This window comes from Spea bombifrons, chromosome 3 (assembly GCF_027358695.1).
Source record: "Spea bombifrons isolate aSpeBom1 chromosome 3, aSpeBom1.2.pri, whole genome shotgun sequence".
NCBI lineage: Eukaryota > Metazoa > Chordata > Amphibia > Anura > Pelobatidae > Spea > Spea bombifrons.
This window is the reverse complement of record NC_071089.1, coordinates 28181919-28196896: the sequence shown is the minus strand read 5'-3', so window position 1 is coordinate 28196896 and position 14978 is coordinate 28181919. Positions and strand designations below refer to the sequence as shown.

Genomic DNA, 14978 nt, shown 5'->3' with positions numbered 1-14978 from the left:
GACGCTGCAAGCTTCCTGCCCTGCTTCTAACAGAAGAGACGCTGCTCGCGACCGGTAAGCAGCATGGCGCCAGCATTTTTTTGGGGTCTGATTAGAAGACGACCCCGATTATAAGACGAGGGGTATTTTTCAGAGCATTTGCTCTGGAAAAAACCTCGTCTTATAATCGAGCAAATACGGTATATAGTTTACATGGGTACACTATTCGCAGGAAAAGAGAATAATCGCTGAACCAACATACCGCACAAATTGCAAAATTGCTCTGGGACTTGAGGTACCAAAAACCCCCTGGGACTGAAGGGGTTAAAAACCAATAAGTAAACCTAGAACAGGCACTATCTAGTCGGAAGAAATACACAAACCTATGTATTAACATTTCTAGCAATGGATAAGTTAAAAAAAGATGAATTTGCTTAAATGCATCTCCAGCATAGTTGCAAAAAAGTTGGCAAACTGGAAAAAGAGAAAATGTATAATGTGTGCTTCTGACAGGCTAAAAAAAGTAATTTCTATGTTGCATTACAGTGCATGTGATAACTGGAGTGTACCGTTAGTTGGCATATTGACAAGATCAATTTTCACTGCAGCTCAAAATACAATTTTATGTTCAATCAATATTTTTTATTTCATTTTTGTTAAAAATTGTAGCTTCAGAATGTCCATATAATTCTGTACAGGCTTGTGCTACAAATGTAACAAATCTGCTCAATATTTAATAACAACATGTTAAAAACCATTACACAAGTATTCCTATGTATAAATTGTGTCTCTACTCCTACTCTAGACATTTCTTGAGCCCAAGGGGTAGGTTGAATTGTTTGATAATAATGTTGTACTCCCTATTCCCAGGGTCAGTAAAAATGCTCACCCCACATGAAGAACAAGATAAGAACGTATCACACCATTATGGAATTGCTATATCAACGAGAAACTTGGCCATTTACACAATCTCTTTGCAAAGTACAATCTATATCATTTCCCCCGTTGTAAATGTTCCAGTTCTTGCTTATTAATGGTAAAAGCTCTCAGTCGTGGTCTTCAGATGTATTCCCCGGACAATTGGAGAGCAAATCATCTTCATCTGAAAAAGATCAAACATTATTACAGTTATTAACGCACAGAAAACTAAGAGCAAAGAGCAGTGCCCCACGCAAAACCGGCCGTACATTCAGAAATACAGACAGAAAGTTCTGCCTTTTTATAATGAAACACAAAAGCATCCAATTTGGATGGGCTAATATTTTATGATCATGAAGAAATTGGGAAAAACACGCTGAATACATTGCCAGTATAATGTGTTACCAATTAGGAGGGAGAGCGCTGGGTCATACGTCAGCTTAAGTATAAAAAAGGAGTCTGCTAGGACATGAGACATTGTCCCTCATATTTTACAGGTTTGCCATACTCCTATCTGACATTACCTCCATTTATCGCTGAGATCAGCCTATGAAAAATAATTCCCTGCAAAGCACACCCTGCCTAATTACTATGGTTGTTTCAGACCAGTAATCCAGCTGCTGCTTCTGTTTTGAATCCTCCTGTACTCAAATTTAGTGTCCAACTTTCACTGCCATCTACTGCCCTCTGACCTTGGCCTGGTGTGACCTTCTCTACTTGGTGGACAGTTTGCTTTCAGCTGCTGCTATGTCAAAAAAACAATGAAATCCAAGTAATCACTGGAATCCAGAGGGTTAATCTCTGCTAAAGACAGTGATTGCTGATCTACCTAACCTGGGCTTGGTTATCTACACAGATATAGAAAGGCAAAGTTATAATTTAACTAAATGTAAGTAAATAACTAATATTTACCATTAAATACTTTCCCTGTACTGATTAGGGCAGTGAGACCAACGTTAGGCTACAGAAAGTTGGGTTTTATAAAAGTAGTCAAAGACAAGCTATTTCACTCCATCAGTTTAATATGCCAATGAAGTTTCAAGCAGAAAAAAGGTAAAATTACGTAACTTCTTACAAAGATAAAAAATACTTTTCAAATTGGCAGTTTCATGTATATAAAATGACTTAAGTAGCAGCGCATTGTTCATAAAAACGTATTTTCTCCTAGTCACTTATAAAAACTTTTAGAAACAATTGTACAATAATTTAAGAGAAAGTATTTGGAATCTGTTTTATATTATTATTACCTTGATAGGCTGTTCCGCACCAGATGCAATAAAAATGTTCTCCTCTCAAGTAGCTGGTCAGGATCTGCAACTTGTCTGGGGTCTAAAGCGAGGAGAGTTTAACATTTGAGGGTCGAATCAGATGACATATGAAATACATATAGAATTAAAAGTATATTATAACAAAACAGCTTGTACATCTACACATATTTAGAACATAGATTTCCAGTAAGGTATGCATTTGTGGAAACTTACACTCAGCTCTTCTCCTTGGTCGTCTTCATCGTCGTCGTCATCATCATCATCATCATCTGTTTCTTCATCATCTTTTTGCACATCAGTTGCTGGCCAATACCATTCCTCTCGAGCAGTTTGTACCCCCTGCAAAAAAGTTACGCATGTCAATTTTTTTACTATTTAATTTTCAATTTACTTGAATTGCCTTTCTGTGTAGGTTTGAAGTGATTGTTATAGTGCTGCTGCATCTTGTGTTTGCATAAATCTGATGATCAACGTGATGGTTGAGGTGGTTCTGTTAATTTATTAAATAAATAAGCATTTTTTGTAGACAAGAAGTCATTTGATGTAGGCGGTAATATTTTCGTTCTGACACAACCACAGTACCGCTATGTCATTTGTGCTATTACATGTCATTGTCTAGGTCGTTAAGGAAATAATCTGTAATCAAGTTACCGTAGCCTGTTATGTATATAGCTACATCACCAAGCTGTGAGAAAAGTATACCTCTTAGGAATACTACTGATCCGTCATACCTCCCAACATTTCAGAAAATGTTTTTTTTATGTGATGTGATATTCATACTTATTTATGTAACGGAGTAAGGCATTTAGAGGCAGAATAATGCATTACAAATGATGTTTTCTGCTGTTTATAAACCAATCAGGATTCTGAGCTTGTAGAGAAGAGGGATATGTGAATGACAGAGGACTTGGATCATGAAGCAGGACACTCGGGAGGTACGGCAAGCACTGTGGAGTCTAAGAAAATTCTCCAGAGGTCTCCAATTGTTAGTAACTTTTGTAAACTGTCCACTTTTCTGGCTGGGACTTTTTTCAAATGTTATACCCTTTTTGAAATACCCTTCAACATTTCTGCAGTGTTAACCGTAATTTTCTGAATTTACTGAACCCACAAAAATTATACATTGTTTTGTTTTTAGGACAAGAAGGGCTTTGTTTAGATACCATTATTCTGATTATATCATATAATATATTATAAAAAATTGGAAGCAAAAAACACTTTTTCTGACCTTTATTTGAAAAACCTATAAAAGCTAAGGAAAAAACTATTTGTGTTGCTTTTTTGCAAATTATAGGGCATATAGTAAAAATATTGTATTGTGCCCTTACATTCTAAACCATTTTTTTCTTATTTTTGTACTTTTGGAGGCAAGAGAGTTATTTTTTGTATATTTCTAGTGGGAGGGGCTTGAGCTGTTTGGGGGCCTATTTTTTTTTCTTTTTTATTATTTTGCTACATTTTCTTGGAACTGGATGGTGCCTATAATCAGCCTGCAGACCCTTTCGGAACTTTTAACTCTCATCGGTTCCATGGTGCTGTTGCTTTCCAATATGCCTCCTGGAGCGCGATTTCACAGCTCCCTGTTTTTTGGTTTTTTTTTGGTGAAGTTCCTGAATGATTTCAGTAACACAGGCTGAGTGAAGTACGCTATTGTTGATCGCTTTCTAAGCTCATTTAACCCCATGATGTGGCAGATCAGTTGTTGTTTAGGGGTTAATAGCGGAGCATTAGCTACAAAAGAATAACCTGTCATATGGTACAACGTTTAACCCCTTCCGTACCGGTGACATACCCGATACTTCCTGGTTGGGTGTCACCCACAGACCGGGACGTACCAGGTACGCCATCGATGATGCGTGATCCAGCGTGGCTATGGACGCTGGGATCGCGAGGGGCGGCTGCTACTGACCGCTGGTTGTCCCCAGCGATCCATACCAGCCACTCGCCCTCAATTCCGTGCATGTGATCACTTTGAAGGGAAACACGAGCACGGATTTAAAATATTTAAATAAAACTGCAGTCTTCAAGGGAAGACGCAGTACGAGAACGTTGGTACGGAAGGGGTTAAAGGATATGCAAGCCCGTAGTCTCCCAACCCTTAATCATTTGCACTGTTACTGGACACGTGGCATGTGTTCTAAAATGCTGGTTGCTGAAAGTTATCAAAAGTTTGCTTAGAGATCCAGGGTGGTGCAGAGACTGCATACATTAGCAATTGGCAAAAGAGTAGGCAGCTGATTTGCAAGGATCTCTGTACTCATGATATAGACCCATGGAGTGAATTTTGGGAAAAGCAATTTATATGACTGCAGTCATTATCTTACCTTCTGTTCATCAAGCTGTAAGCATGCTCTTTGGCTCCTTCGAAGGTCACCCTCTAGTTTCAATTCCTCTTTTTTACTTCTCATCCTCATCCTAAATGAAGAAAAAACAAACAAACATAAAACATAGTAAGATGGATGCTTATGCGGTTTGTTAGTTGTATACATATATTTATTTATTTCTATTTATTTAGCTTTTTTAGTTAGTATATTTTAGTGTCAACAAACCAGAAATGGGGGAAAAAAAGGTTAAAATCTGGGTGTCTGTTTTATGCGTCATGAATATGGGTATGAACATAAGAAAAATCATCTCAAGGTATGTTTACATACAAGCCTACAGATTTTTTTTCGCATTAAAAATATATATATAGGTCAAACAACTTGCTATTTTTGCAATAATTGCACTTTAACTGCATTGCATTAAGCAGTCCCATGGCTACAAAAGGGTTAGAAAACTGGTACTCGATGGTATTTACCAGGTACAAAATATTCAGCAAAACCCCTCAATTTGGTCCTCAATTTATGGTTGGGAAGGCAATAAAAATCCTATTCAGCAATTCAAAAAAGGAAAGACAATGTGCACAAAGAAATTGCCTGCCTCGTAATCTGCTTAGGCAATTTAACTGAACAAAAGACAGATATACAGTATTTTAATGACTTTTTGCTGGATCAAAGTCCACCCGTCATTAAATCATGTCATTTATAAATGTATTTCTGATGTTCTCCCCAATTACGGCAGGAGTTTTGGGATTCGGTGAACGCGGCTGCTGCTGGGGAGATTAGAGTTTGTGTTTTTAACATTACTTCGGCTCTCCAAAGGGTTCACCTTCAGTTGTCTAGGTGCCTCGCGCACATGCAATCTAGCACAGGGACATTTCGGTAAATAAACAATGCATTTACTGTCAAGCATCAAACTGGTTTTATAGCCAATTTTGTGCCTTTCATGGATATATAAATCCTATGCTTTTCATCTTGCCCATGCACTTTACAACTTGTAAGCGGGGGATAACAATAATTTATTTTTAATGGGGCTGACAACATACATTAGGCTGTCAACAGTAAATTATCAATAACGGGCACACAATAAAAAGATTTCCCCGTATATCCGGGATAAAGGCAGCTCTGCTGACCAACTTTCAATAGCTGAAATTGATTTGGGGAGAGGATATAATAATAAATGTTGCATAAATATAATATTAACGTTTATACTACACTAAAAACTCACAAATACCAAGCAGAAAACAGGTGAAGATTCCTGCCAAAAACACTCAAAGGCATGAACAGGAGGCAAAAGAAAGAGAAGGCACAGGAATAGCTAGAAATCCTGGCGGCGCTGATAAAGGGTCACAGGCATGCTGTCCCCGGGTGCTCTAAAATGTGAAGATTTTTCGCTACTGCCTAATGTATCATGTTTCCGTCCATTCTTTTAATTTTTGTTTAATATTTATTTTATTTTGGAAACATCTCTCCTTTGGCGAACAGCAAGCATGGCTCCATAGCGCTGCTGGCATCTGCTGATGAGGAAGAGTTCAGGCTGCAAAAAAAGCCAGGATGTACAGGTACCTCCTAAGGGGCATCTTGCCACTTTTTATGGATGTACCTGTACATCTAAAAAGGGCATAAGAGTAACAGATTTGACAATAAATGTATTCATGCTACTGGCTTTACCACATTGGCTGTAATGAGCTTCTGCTGTGGCAGTCAACAGAATCAGCGTATGCTGGGCCTGGCTTATGATATATGCAGACTAAATGTTAAATGCATTTGAGCAGAAGCAGCTTGTTACCGTTCAGGGCAGATAATGCTATCAACATGAAAAAGCATCACCAAATGACACAATGGACCATGCACTGGACTGAAGAGAGTTGGTCTCCAAAAGCATGCATTTAATGACATAATTTGTGCCAGGAGCAACATCATGTTTAGATTACATGGCAGCATTTACCATCATATAATCAAATGATGCTTTCGCTGGTCTGTGCGGAATTTTGCTAACAAGCTAAACATTTGTCTTTTCAAAGTATTCGCTGGTTCCATTAGGCCATCATGTCAGTTAAAGGAATACTAAATTCAGCCCTCTTGTTTTCTATAAATAGCAATTTCCACAATTTCTGAGGGTGATAGACTAATGCATAATGCAAAAAAAAGAATCCTGTTCGCAGGCTTACAGACAGTTCAAAGCTGTCAGTATCAATACCTGTAAAAATATTCAAACGGATCTTTAAAATGTTTGCTATCCACATTTTGTAATAACCTATACAAGCAGTACAGTTATACATAACATGAAATAGAGTTTCAGATGGCAGGGAGTTTGTAGCAGTTCTCTAGAATAATGCCTGAGGTCCTCTTGCAAAACATCAAGTAAAGCACCAGGGAGAACATTACCTAAAATCATCAGCAGCCCGCTCCTCATTCTGCTTCCTCATCAGGACCTTCCTGCGATAACTTTCTAGCTCCTCTTCTGCTTTCCTTTTCTTCATTTCATCGTGGCCAATACCACTCCGTCCTGTGGGTTATTACTCAATGCATTACAACACAGAATCAATTTACTCTGCAGATACTGACAAGACGCAGTGAGGAAAAAAAAAAACAACCAAGACATTTCGGAATAGTACTGCGATCAGGGTCAGAAATACACACAGGTGAAATATTTTACCTATGTGCCAGACAGGCAGGTTTGGGTAAAGTCTAATACACATCAGATACATATCAAATACACGTGTCATTGTTTTTAACTATAGGAGGTCCAGCACAGTGACTAGCTCTGTCCTTGTGGCTAGCCTCCCTCCTGGCATGGCTAATAACTATGCTATTTATGTCTATGCCAACCCCCTCAGATGAGGGAGAGCATAGGGCAGCCTATACTACAGACTTCCCAAGTATGTCTATCATACATATGTGCATATATTTTATAACCTCACCAGCTTGTGCATACAAGGTTCACATTGTGTTATTAGGTTTGTTTAATAATTTTATTTAGAAAACCTCAATAAGTCCAATTTTGGTACAAGGATTGCTTCTTAGTGCACCTTCATGGGATCAGATGGGGGGGGGAATAATAAAAAATAAGTTACCTGTTTTCAGATTAAGAGGAATAGGTTCGACAATACCATCTCCTACAGAAAAAAAAGGATGTTTAAAAGTTTAGGCAAAACATATTTAAAACAATTAAACACAGATTTAATTTCAGCACTTTCATTCCTCATCTGCATCTTATAATAAGGAATGGAAACTGTTGGTTGAATTAATGGTCGAATTCTCCTCAGAAAAAGTTTTTTCTTTATTTAGATTATGCGCATAATCGAGACAAGGCACACAACACACAAAAGTCGAAGCGTTGTCTAATTACATATTTGGATTACATGGTTTATATAACTTCTTATACTTCTTATCTGCTTCTAATAGCATGCATCATTCTGATTGGTTACTTTTTAAGCAGGTTACGCCTCTTAGTAGATATATTGGCGTAACTCGTGATATATCAGACTAGACATTTTCTACTGTCTTTGTCAGCAATAATATTTATGATAACATAAGCATTTTTCTAACAGAAACTTGACTATATAAAGTTGCTGGGCCCTCTGAAATGACACCAAAAGGAAACATTTTAACTACACAATTTATAATGTTAGTTTATATACTACTGTTATGTGAATTACATTTGTTATACTTTTCTAGTTACTCCTGTAACAGCATTATTTAACAAAGTAATAATCATCCCTGGCTTCTAGAAGATGTGTCTTTTTTAGTGTAGAATGACTGTTTTTATTCTCCTTTTCTTTTTCCTTTTTTGTTCCTTGGCGCTCTCTGCTATGTTTACATGTAAACCAAAAACAAATAATATTTTAGAAAATAAATATTTCAGAATCACAGTGAATGGGTCTCATAAGTTTTATGCTGGGTTATATATATTTATTTAAAAAAGGGAAAAGAACAGGAGGGCACTCAGATAAAGCAGACACAAATAACAAGGGGTTCACTGTCTGTTATTAAGGATCTCTGCTCATACATTCAGCAAAACAAACAAGCTAGTCATACACATGCAATTTGGCATTTTTATGTAAGTATTTATACATGCCACAAACTTATAACTCAGTCCTGTGTACAATGTGCAAACAAACATTACAACTATTCAATCTGAAGATGTATTGAAAGCTTATGTAACTTCCAATTAAAGTTTCTAAACGTCATTAAAAGTCCTCAAGGAGTAGATCATAGTCCTCCATGACAGCCTACCTGACATTTCAGTGAAAGGCACTCAGTGCACTGTATCATATATATACGTTTGTAGCGGTACATGGCTCCAGTACTTTAATGTTGTGTATCTTGCTGATGTGCCAAGTTTTATTGTTATAGCTGGGGAGTCTCAAGGTGAAGTGACAAACAGGGGCGCAACATTTACCTATGTCTGTTTCCCCTCCAGCTCCCTTAAGGAAGCCTGGGGCAGGCCCTGCCTATATGTGCAGCTGGCCCCACCCCTACACAACTAGTCCCACCCATGCTCATCTAGTCCCATCCCACGCATATCTACTCCACCAGAACTGAAAGAGCTCCAGGTAGCCTTATCTTGGAAGCTCACAGGTGTATTGTTTCTACGTGTGTTCTGTGAAATATGTCATTTTTCAGTGATTCATTTTTGGTTGACGTGTTTTTATTGAGGGCTGCCTAGAAGCAGCTGTAAATTCTGTCATTTTGCGTATTCTGTTTAGTTTGCGGTTGTATGTAGACACTAGAAAAAACTATTGTACCCTTATTGGGCATCGTTTCGGACAGAGACCCCACTGCTTGCAGCTTACACTGGAGGTGAATGGGGGTAAGTATATAATGTGCATGGCACACATAAATCATATGTAGCTGACCACATCTGCAAGGCAAGAGAAAGTGAAGAAATACAGGGGGATACTGCAGAATCCCTCATGCATTCGCAAAAAGGGACACAATGAAAATGTAACGTGCATTTGATTGGAGCACCCCTTTAAGAGCCAACAGAACATTTCTAGCAGAAACAGCTCCCTGTTGTGACATGACTTACATATTATATAAACATATCTCATGAACTGCCAAGGCATTACTCAGAAATGTGTGTAACTAGAACCATTAGTAGCCTCTGCATAGTTTGTATGCCAAAACTACACTCCCTAGTGTAGTCGCTAGATTTCAAGGCACAAATACAAACCATGGTTAAAAAAAGCGAACAATAAAAATAATCGGCTAGGAGTTTGGAACATAGATCAATAACCTACTTCAAAGCCATAAATAACGTTCACTGTGCTTTATTTTAACTGCTATAAACGCTGATTGTAATGGCTTGAAAGCCCCGCTAAGCATCTACAGAAAGTGCTTTTATGGGGTGAAAAAAGCTGCATTTACAACTTTAGAAAACTGAACTGTGTAAATGTGTCATATGGTGGAAGGTAGAGAGAAGACAATATTGACCTTTTTGCTGTTCTGTTATATACTTTTTTATGCCACAATATTCCACTAGCACTATCTGAACTGTATGAATGAAAATGCACTACTGTAAAGAATGGAATTGTAACTGAAAAAAACTATTAAAAAGCAGCAATGATGGGGGGGGCTTTGTACAGTTGGTCCTGAAACAGAGGTAAAACATGAAACAAAATATACTTTCTTGTTCTTTTCTTCAGAAGAATCCGTCTTATGGCTATAAGTTGAAGACTACAGGGGCACACCAGATGGACTTGTTAAAGGTCCGGTATAACGACCGAGACAATGATGGTTTATTGCGCTGAATAAAATCTTTTATAAGAAGTCCAGCGAGTGTGTCTTTATTATGGATTTAATATTGTTTTCACCTTGCATCTTGTTAAACGATAAAAAATTTACGTCACCGTATTTGCTCGATTTGCTTATTGGGGAAAAAAAGAAAATGCCTGAATAAAAGACTACCCTAATGGGGAAAAAATCAAAACCACTGTTTTTGTCATATCTTATTGCATGTGTAGAGTGATTTTTTCTTACTCACCAGTCAGTGGTTCAGATAGGAATAGCACATCTATAGGAACAACATGTCCCATGATTCTCAGTAACGCTTAAGACACCCTGGGAATCATGGGAAGTGTACTTCACTAAATGTGCCCCTAATTGAACCAGCTATGCAAATCATTCCTACCTGACAGACAGTCTTCACAAATTATGAAGAGGAGCACAGACTATCAGGTAGGACTGATTTGCATAGAATTATAGGCAGGGATATGGCACATCATTTACAAATCAAAGTGGGGTCAGGTGAGCACTACGGGACCCACGCAACAGTGGTGTTGTGAGCTTCCGGCAGATGCTTTGATCTGGCCGCATCTTAGGATGCTGAAGCGGGGGATGCTGTTTTGGGCGTGGAAACGGAGGCGGAGACGGCGGCAGATGCGAATGCTGGGATTTGCCCCTGGTGCATGCGGAGATGCGGTCGACGATGCTGGGATTCGGAGGTATCATAGGGGATGATCTGAGGTCTGATTACAGGACGACCTAGATTATAAAACGAGGACGATTTTTCAGAAGTTTTTTTCTGGAAAAAACCTCGTCTTATAATCGAGCAAATACGGTGTGTATATATATATATATATATATATATATATATATATATAAAATGAAGATTTTTTGGTTACCATCCCATTATGCATATTGGATTGCAAAACGGACATCAGTGGGAGAATTCTTAAATGTGCAAATTCCAGATTTACTCTTCGGACATCTTTTGTGATTTCATTTATTATATACTTCAGGATAAAAGTCTAAAATGTCTAAGACAATCAGAGCGAGATATACGCCCCATCCCAAAAGCACCGTACCTTTCTTGCCTAGGGCTTGGCCCTTTTTGTATCCCATCTTCTGGAGCATAGCAAAACCTTTATTTCCATTTCCCAAAGCCTCATTAAGGACAGTCTCTCTCCTTTCCCTTTCCACTTCTTTTATACTCTTTTGCTTGTTTTTCACATTGCATTCCTTTTGTTTTTCTTCCTTCTGGTACAATTGCTTGACATTTCTTGGCATTGGCATCCCTGGTCGGACATCCTGCCTGGGGGAAACAAAGAATGAAACATTGATCTAGGCACAAGTAAAACATAAAAAAGAAAAGCAAATGCCTATTCTGATTGTTCCTCTGATTAAAACTTCATCCAACTTTTTATGTCTTGTTGCCTTAGTTGTAACTGCAATAATAAGTGTAGAGTAAGGTAAAGACCAGCCTTATTTCAGTTGTTACTGTACATTTAAATGCATACTCTGTTGTATTTAATGCTTTTGTAACTAAATTAACCATTAGAAACATAATTCTTTTATCAAGTAAGAATTTGCCAGAAACACTTATTTGCCATATGACACAAATCCTGGAACGGATAGGTTATTGCCATAGGAAAAATACATTTTTAAGCGTCTTAATAGCCTGGTTTTTTTTTAACACTTTCATTACAGAAGGTAACTGTACAGAATGATGCTTTATGGCAGGATTGCGACTTTAATAATCAATACCAAGTGCTGTAAAGTATTCTGGATGGGATTCTACAGTTGTATTAACGCTGCGCCTTGTCTGCATATGTTTGCTTCACTTCTATAAAACGTAAAATATATTGTTTTTCCTATGGTTTCCATTAACGCTCCTGATTAAGCCTTTAAATGGAAGGAAGAACCTTCTTATGGAGCGGTGCTCTCTATTCCTTTTTTTTATTGTTCTTGCTATGCTGGAAGAAGTATAATAAAACAGACTCCATTCTATAGATGTTATTATTGCCATTGACTTTAAACATGCATTATACGTTTTCAAAGATGACATCATGTTCATATATTTTTAGGATGTCTATAGGTAGCCCCTCATGTTAAAGCTCTTTGCAGAATCATTATAGTTTTAATCTCTGTGATATAACAGTATATAACATATTTATAGGGAAAACAGCGAAGTTGGCATAAGGGTGTGTAAAGCCCGCCATAGGGCTGAGAATTTAATTTAGACATATGCAGTATATCATGTTTTATAAATGATTGCTGTGGTAACTGCAGTAAGAAACGCATAAAACGCCCAGCTTACAGTGAGTTGAGGAAGGCATCAGACATATAATCCTCCTCTTCCTCCCCGTCATCACCCGCAGCACTCATGGCTCATAAAACAACACAGGTTATCGTTATTTTTGTTACATTACACGCCGGCTACGAATTAGTTCCGTTTGCAAATGAAGGATTGTACGCAGGACCAATGACCCTGTGAAGCACTTCCGGCTACAATCTGCGCCTATGCTGTTCGCATCTTCTAATTGGTTTATATTGCTCTGCAATCGGATTGGCTGCCGGTAGATAAGATGCGGCGTGGGGGGCGTTCAGTGTGTGGCAATAGCAGAATGTATAATTGTGCTCGTTTGTATGTGTGGAGACAATCGTTAAAAGACCTATCTAGGGGAGCGTACGGGTAGTAAGGAGGGACAAAACATTAAAATGTATTTTGTAATGCTTGGCCCGCTGCTGGATTTTGTTATGGACACACTTTCATTACAGTCTATATAATTTGCGTTTGAAAGAAGATGGGCTATTTTTACCCTGGTGCTGTCAGATTATTATTATTTAGTGATTGATATAACGCCATTATATACCGCAGCGTGGTACAACGGGTAAACGGTGCATCACCGGACCCTGGATTTTATTATTTTTTATGAAGGTGCAACACTGGCAGGTTGCTCTAACTAGAAAGTCAGTTAGCTCTGTATAATGTCAGAAAATGTGAAGGAAATCTAATTGATATACCGTATTTGCTTGATTATAAGACAACCGTGATTATAAGACGACCCTCAAAAATTTGAATATAAGACTACCCAATAAGAAATAAATATTTACTAGTAAATACTAATTCACATGTGAACTATTTTTTAATATTTAATAAAAACGACTAAAGAAATAAAATCATTTTATTTGCCAACCTTCCCCCAGTTATGCACATCTGCCCCCCAGATATGCCTTATACCCCCTTATATGCCACTGTGCCCCCCCAGATATGCTTTTTAACCACCTATGTCCCACTCTGCTTGAGGTTAGGAGGTTCTAGTTACAGAACCCAGGTACTTGTGTATTGTTTCTTGGTGATCATTGCTTCCACAAGGGAGAGTAACCTTCAGTCTCACATTAATTTAAATGTGAAAGGTAAGTATTGTTAAGCCCTGTTTATTTGTTAAAGCCTAGAGAGAGGGCAGTCATTTATGCCATGGTCCCCCAAAGGATTGCCTCACATGGGTTTTTGTTCCTCTCTTGAGTGCTGAAGGATGACACTTTGTACATACAGAGGCAGTCCTTGTTTTGGTCTTCTTTTATTAATGCCATGAAGACAACCACCGTAAACAGGCAAAGTTAGCCATGTGTTCTACTAGGAAAGTAACGGATTTTGTAACGGTATTAGCGAATGAGTGAATCTGCATGTCATAATGTGTGTTATTTACTGAAAGGGGAGGGGCAACAACCAATAAATGTGGGAAGATTTGAGAACTGGACAAAGGCCTGGGTAAACCTTTGATAAAAAGAATGAAAAAAGGTGGTGAGAAAACAGTAACGGGTCAATAGCTTTGTTTTTGCTTCTTTCTGAGCAGTAAAGATACTCACATAAGTAAAGTATATACAGTTGTGTAACTACAGCCCAGTGGTTGCCAACCCAGTCCTCAAAGCACACTAACTGCAAAATATTAAGTTCCATTTTCTAGTAGACAGCTACATCTCTCATGCTTCCTCGGTCCAGTCATGTGTAAACTCCTAGGGTTTAACCAGGGTTTTTGCCCCAATCTGAATGTCAACGGTCGATTCACAGGGTCACAGTCTGGAAACAGACTACTTCCTATTCTACCCTGCTATCACATACAAGACTCCTAATTAGTCTTTTTTTCTACAATTGTGTTATTGTTCATATCCCTATGTAAATACAGGTGACTCCATTTTGTGTATCTTTAGATAATTATAAGTCAAGGTTTCCATCAGGCCCAGGATTAGAGCCATTTGGGTAACACGCTTAGTGAGTCGCTACATAGAAACATCATGATGGGCTATTAAAGGGTTCATATTGTAAGAGGCTCAGGGTCCGCACAATAAGTTTGCCGGATTTGCGCAGGGTTCAGTTGATTTTCTGGTGTATTAATATGTATCCATCATTATCCCAGGATTCTCAATATATTCAAGTGATTTCTCACCACGGTGAAACAAATAAAAAAAAAATGAATGGTAGACATTGGAGTTCCCAGTAGCTCATATTATTGATTGCATCTTCCATATAAATCAATAATAAACTGATCCGGTCACATGACAGGAAGCTAACTCTACCATATCTGCATGTCTCTCTGCTGTAGGAATGGGAAGCCATGCACATATTGGGCCTCTGCACCCACCCAGCACAACTGTATTCCTGCTCTGAAGTGCAGACAATACAAAAATTGTACTGCAGCAAGTATGCAGCTGGGGCCCCTTGCCACCAGGGGCCCCGAGATAAGCGCTCCTTTTGTTTAAACCCAAT

The 14978-nt window shown here is 38.3% G+C and overlaps 1 protein-coding gene across 1 annotated transcript; it reads right to left on the bottom strand.

Moving 5' to 3' along the window:
* Nucleotides 1–605: 605 nt before the first annotated feature.
* On the bottom strand, nucleotides 606–12744 carry GPATCH11 (G-patch domain containing 11). The gene is made up of 8 exons (XM_053459282.1): nucleotides 12528–12744; nucleotides 11296–11522; nucleotides 7561–7602; nucleotides 6872–6992; nucleotides 4490–4580; nucleotides 2379–2504; nucleotides 2145–2226; nucleotides 606–1081 (listed from the first exon to the last, which is right to left on the bottom strand). The coding sequence occupies exons 1-8, from the start codon at nucleotides 12593–12595 to the stop codon at nucleotides 1026–1028; spliced, it is 813 nt and encodes a 270-aa protein (XP_053315257.1). The 5' UTR covers nucleotides 12596–12744; the 3' UTR covers nucleotides 606–1025.
* Nucleotides 12745–14978: the final 2234 nt, after the last annotated feature.

Excerpts from the sequence above, each read along its gene's own strand:
- GPATCH11 (XM_053459282.1), bottom strand. The coding sequence starts at position 12,595 with ATGAGTGCTGCGGGTGATGACGGGGAGGAAGAGGAGGATTATATGTCT. Across the intron at positions 6,993-7,560 it reads TCCTCTTAATCTGAAAACAG|GACGGAGTGGTATTGGCCAC; the intron begins GTAACTTATTTT and ends AATAACCCACAG. Across the intron at positions 2,227-2,378 it reads ACCAAGGAGAAGAGCTGAGT|ACCCCAGACAAGTTGCAGAT; the intron begins GTAAGTTTCCAC and ends TCCTCGCTTTAG.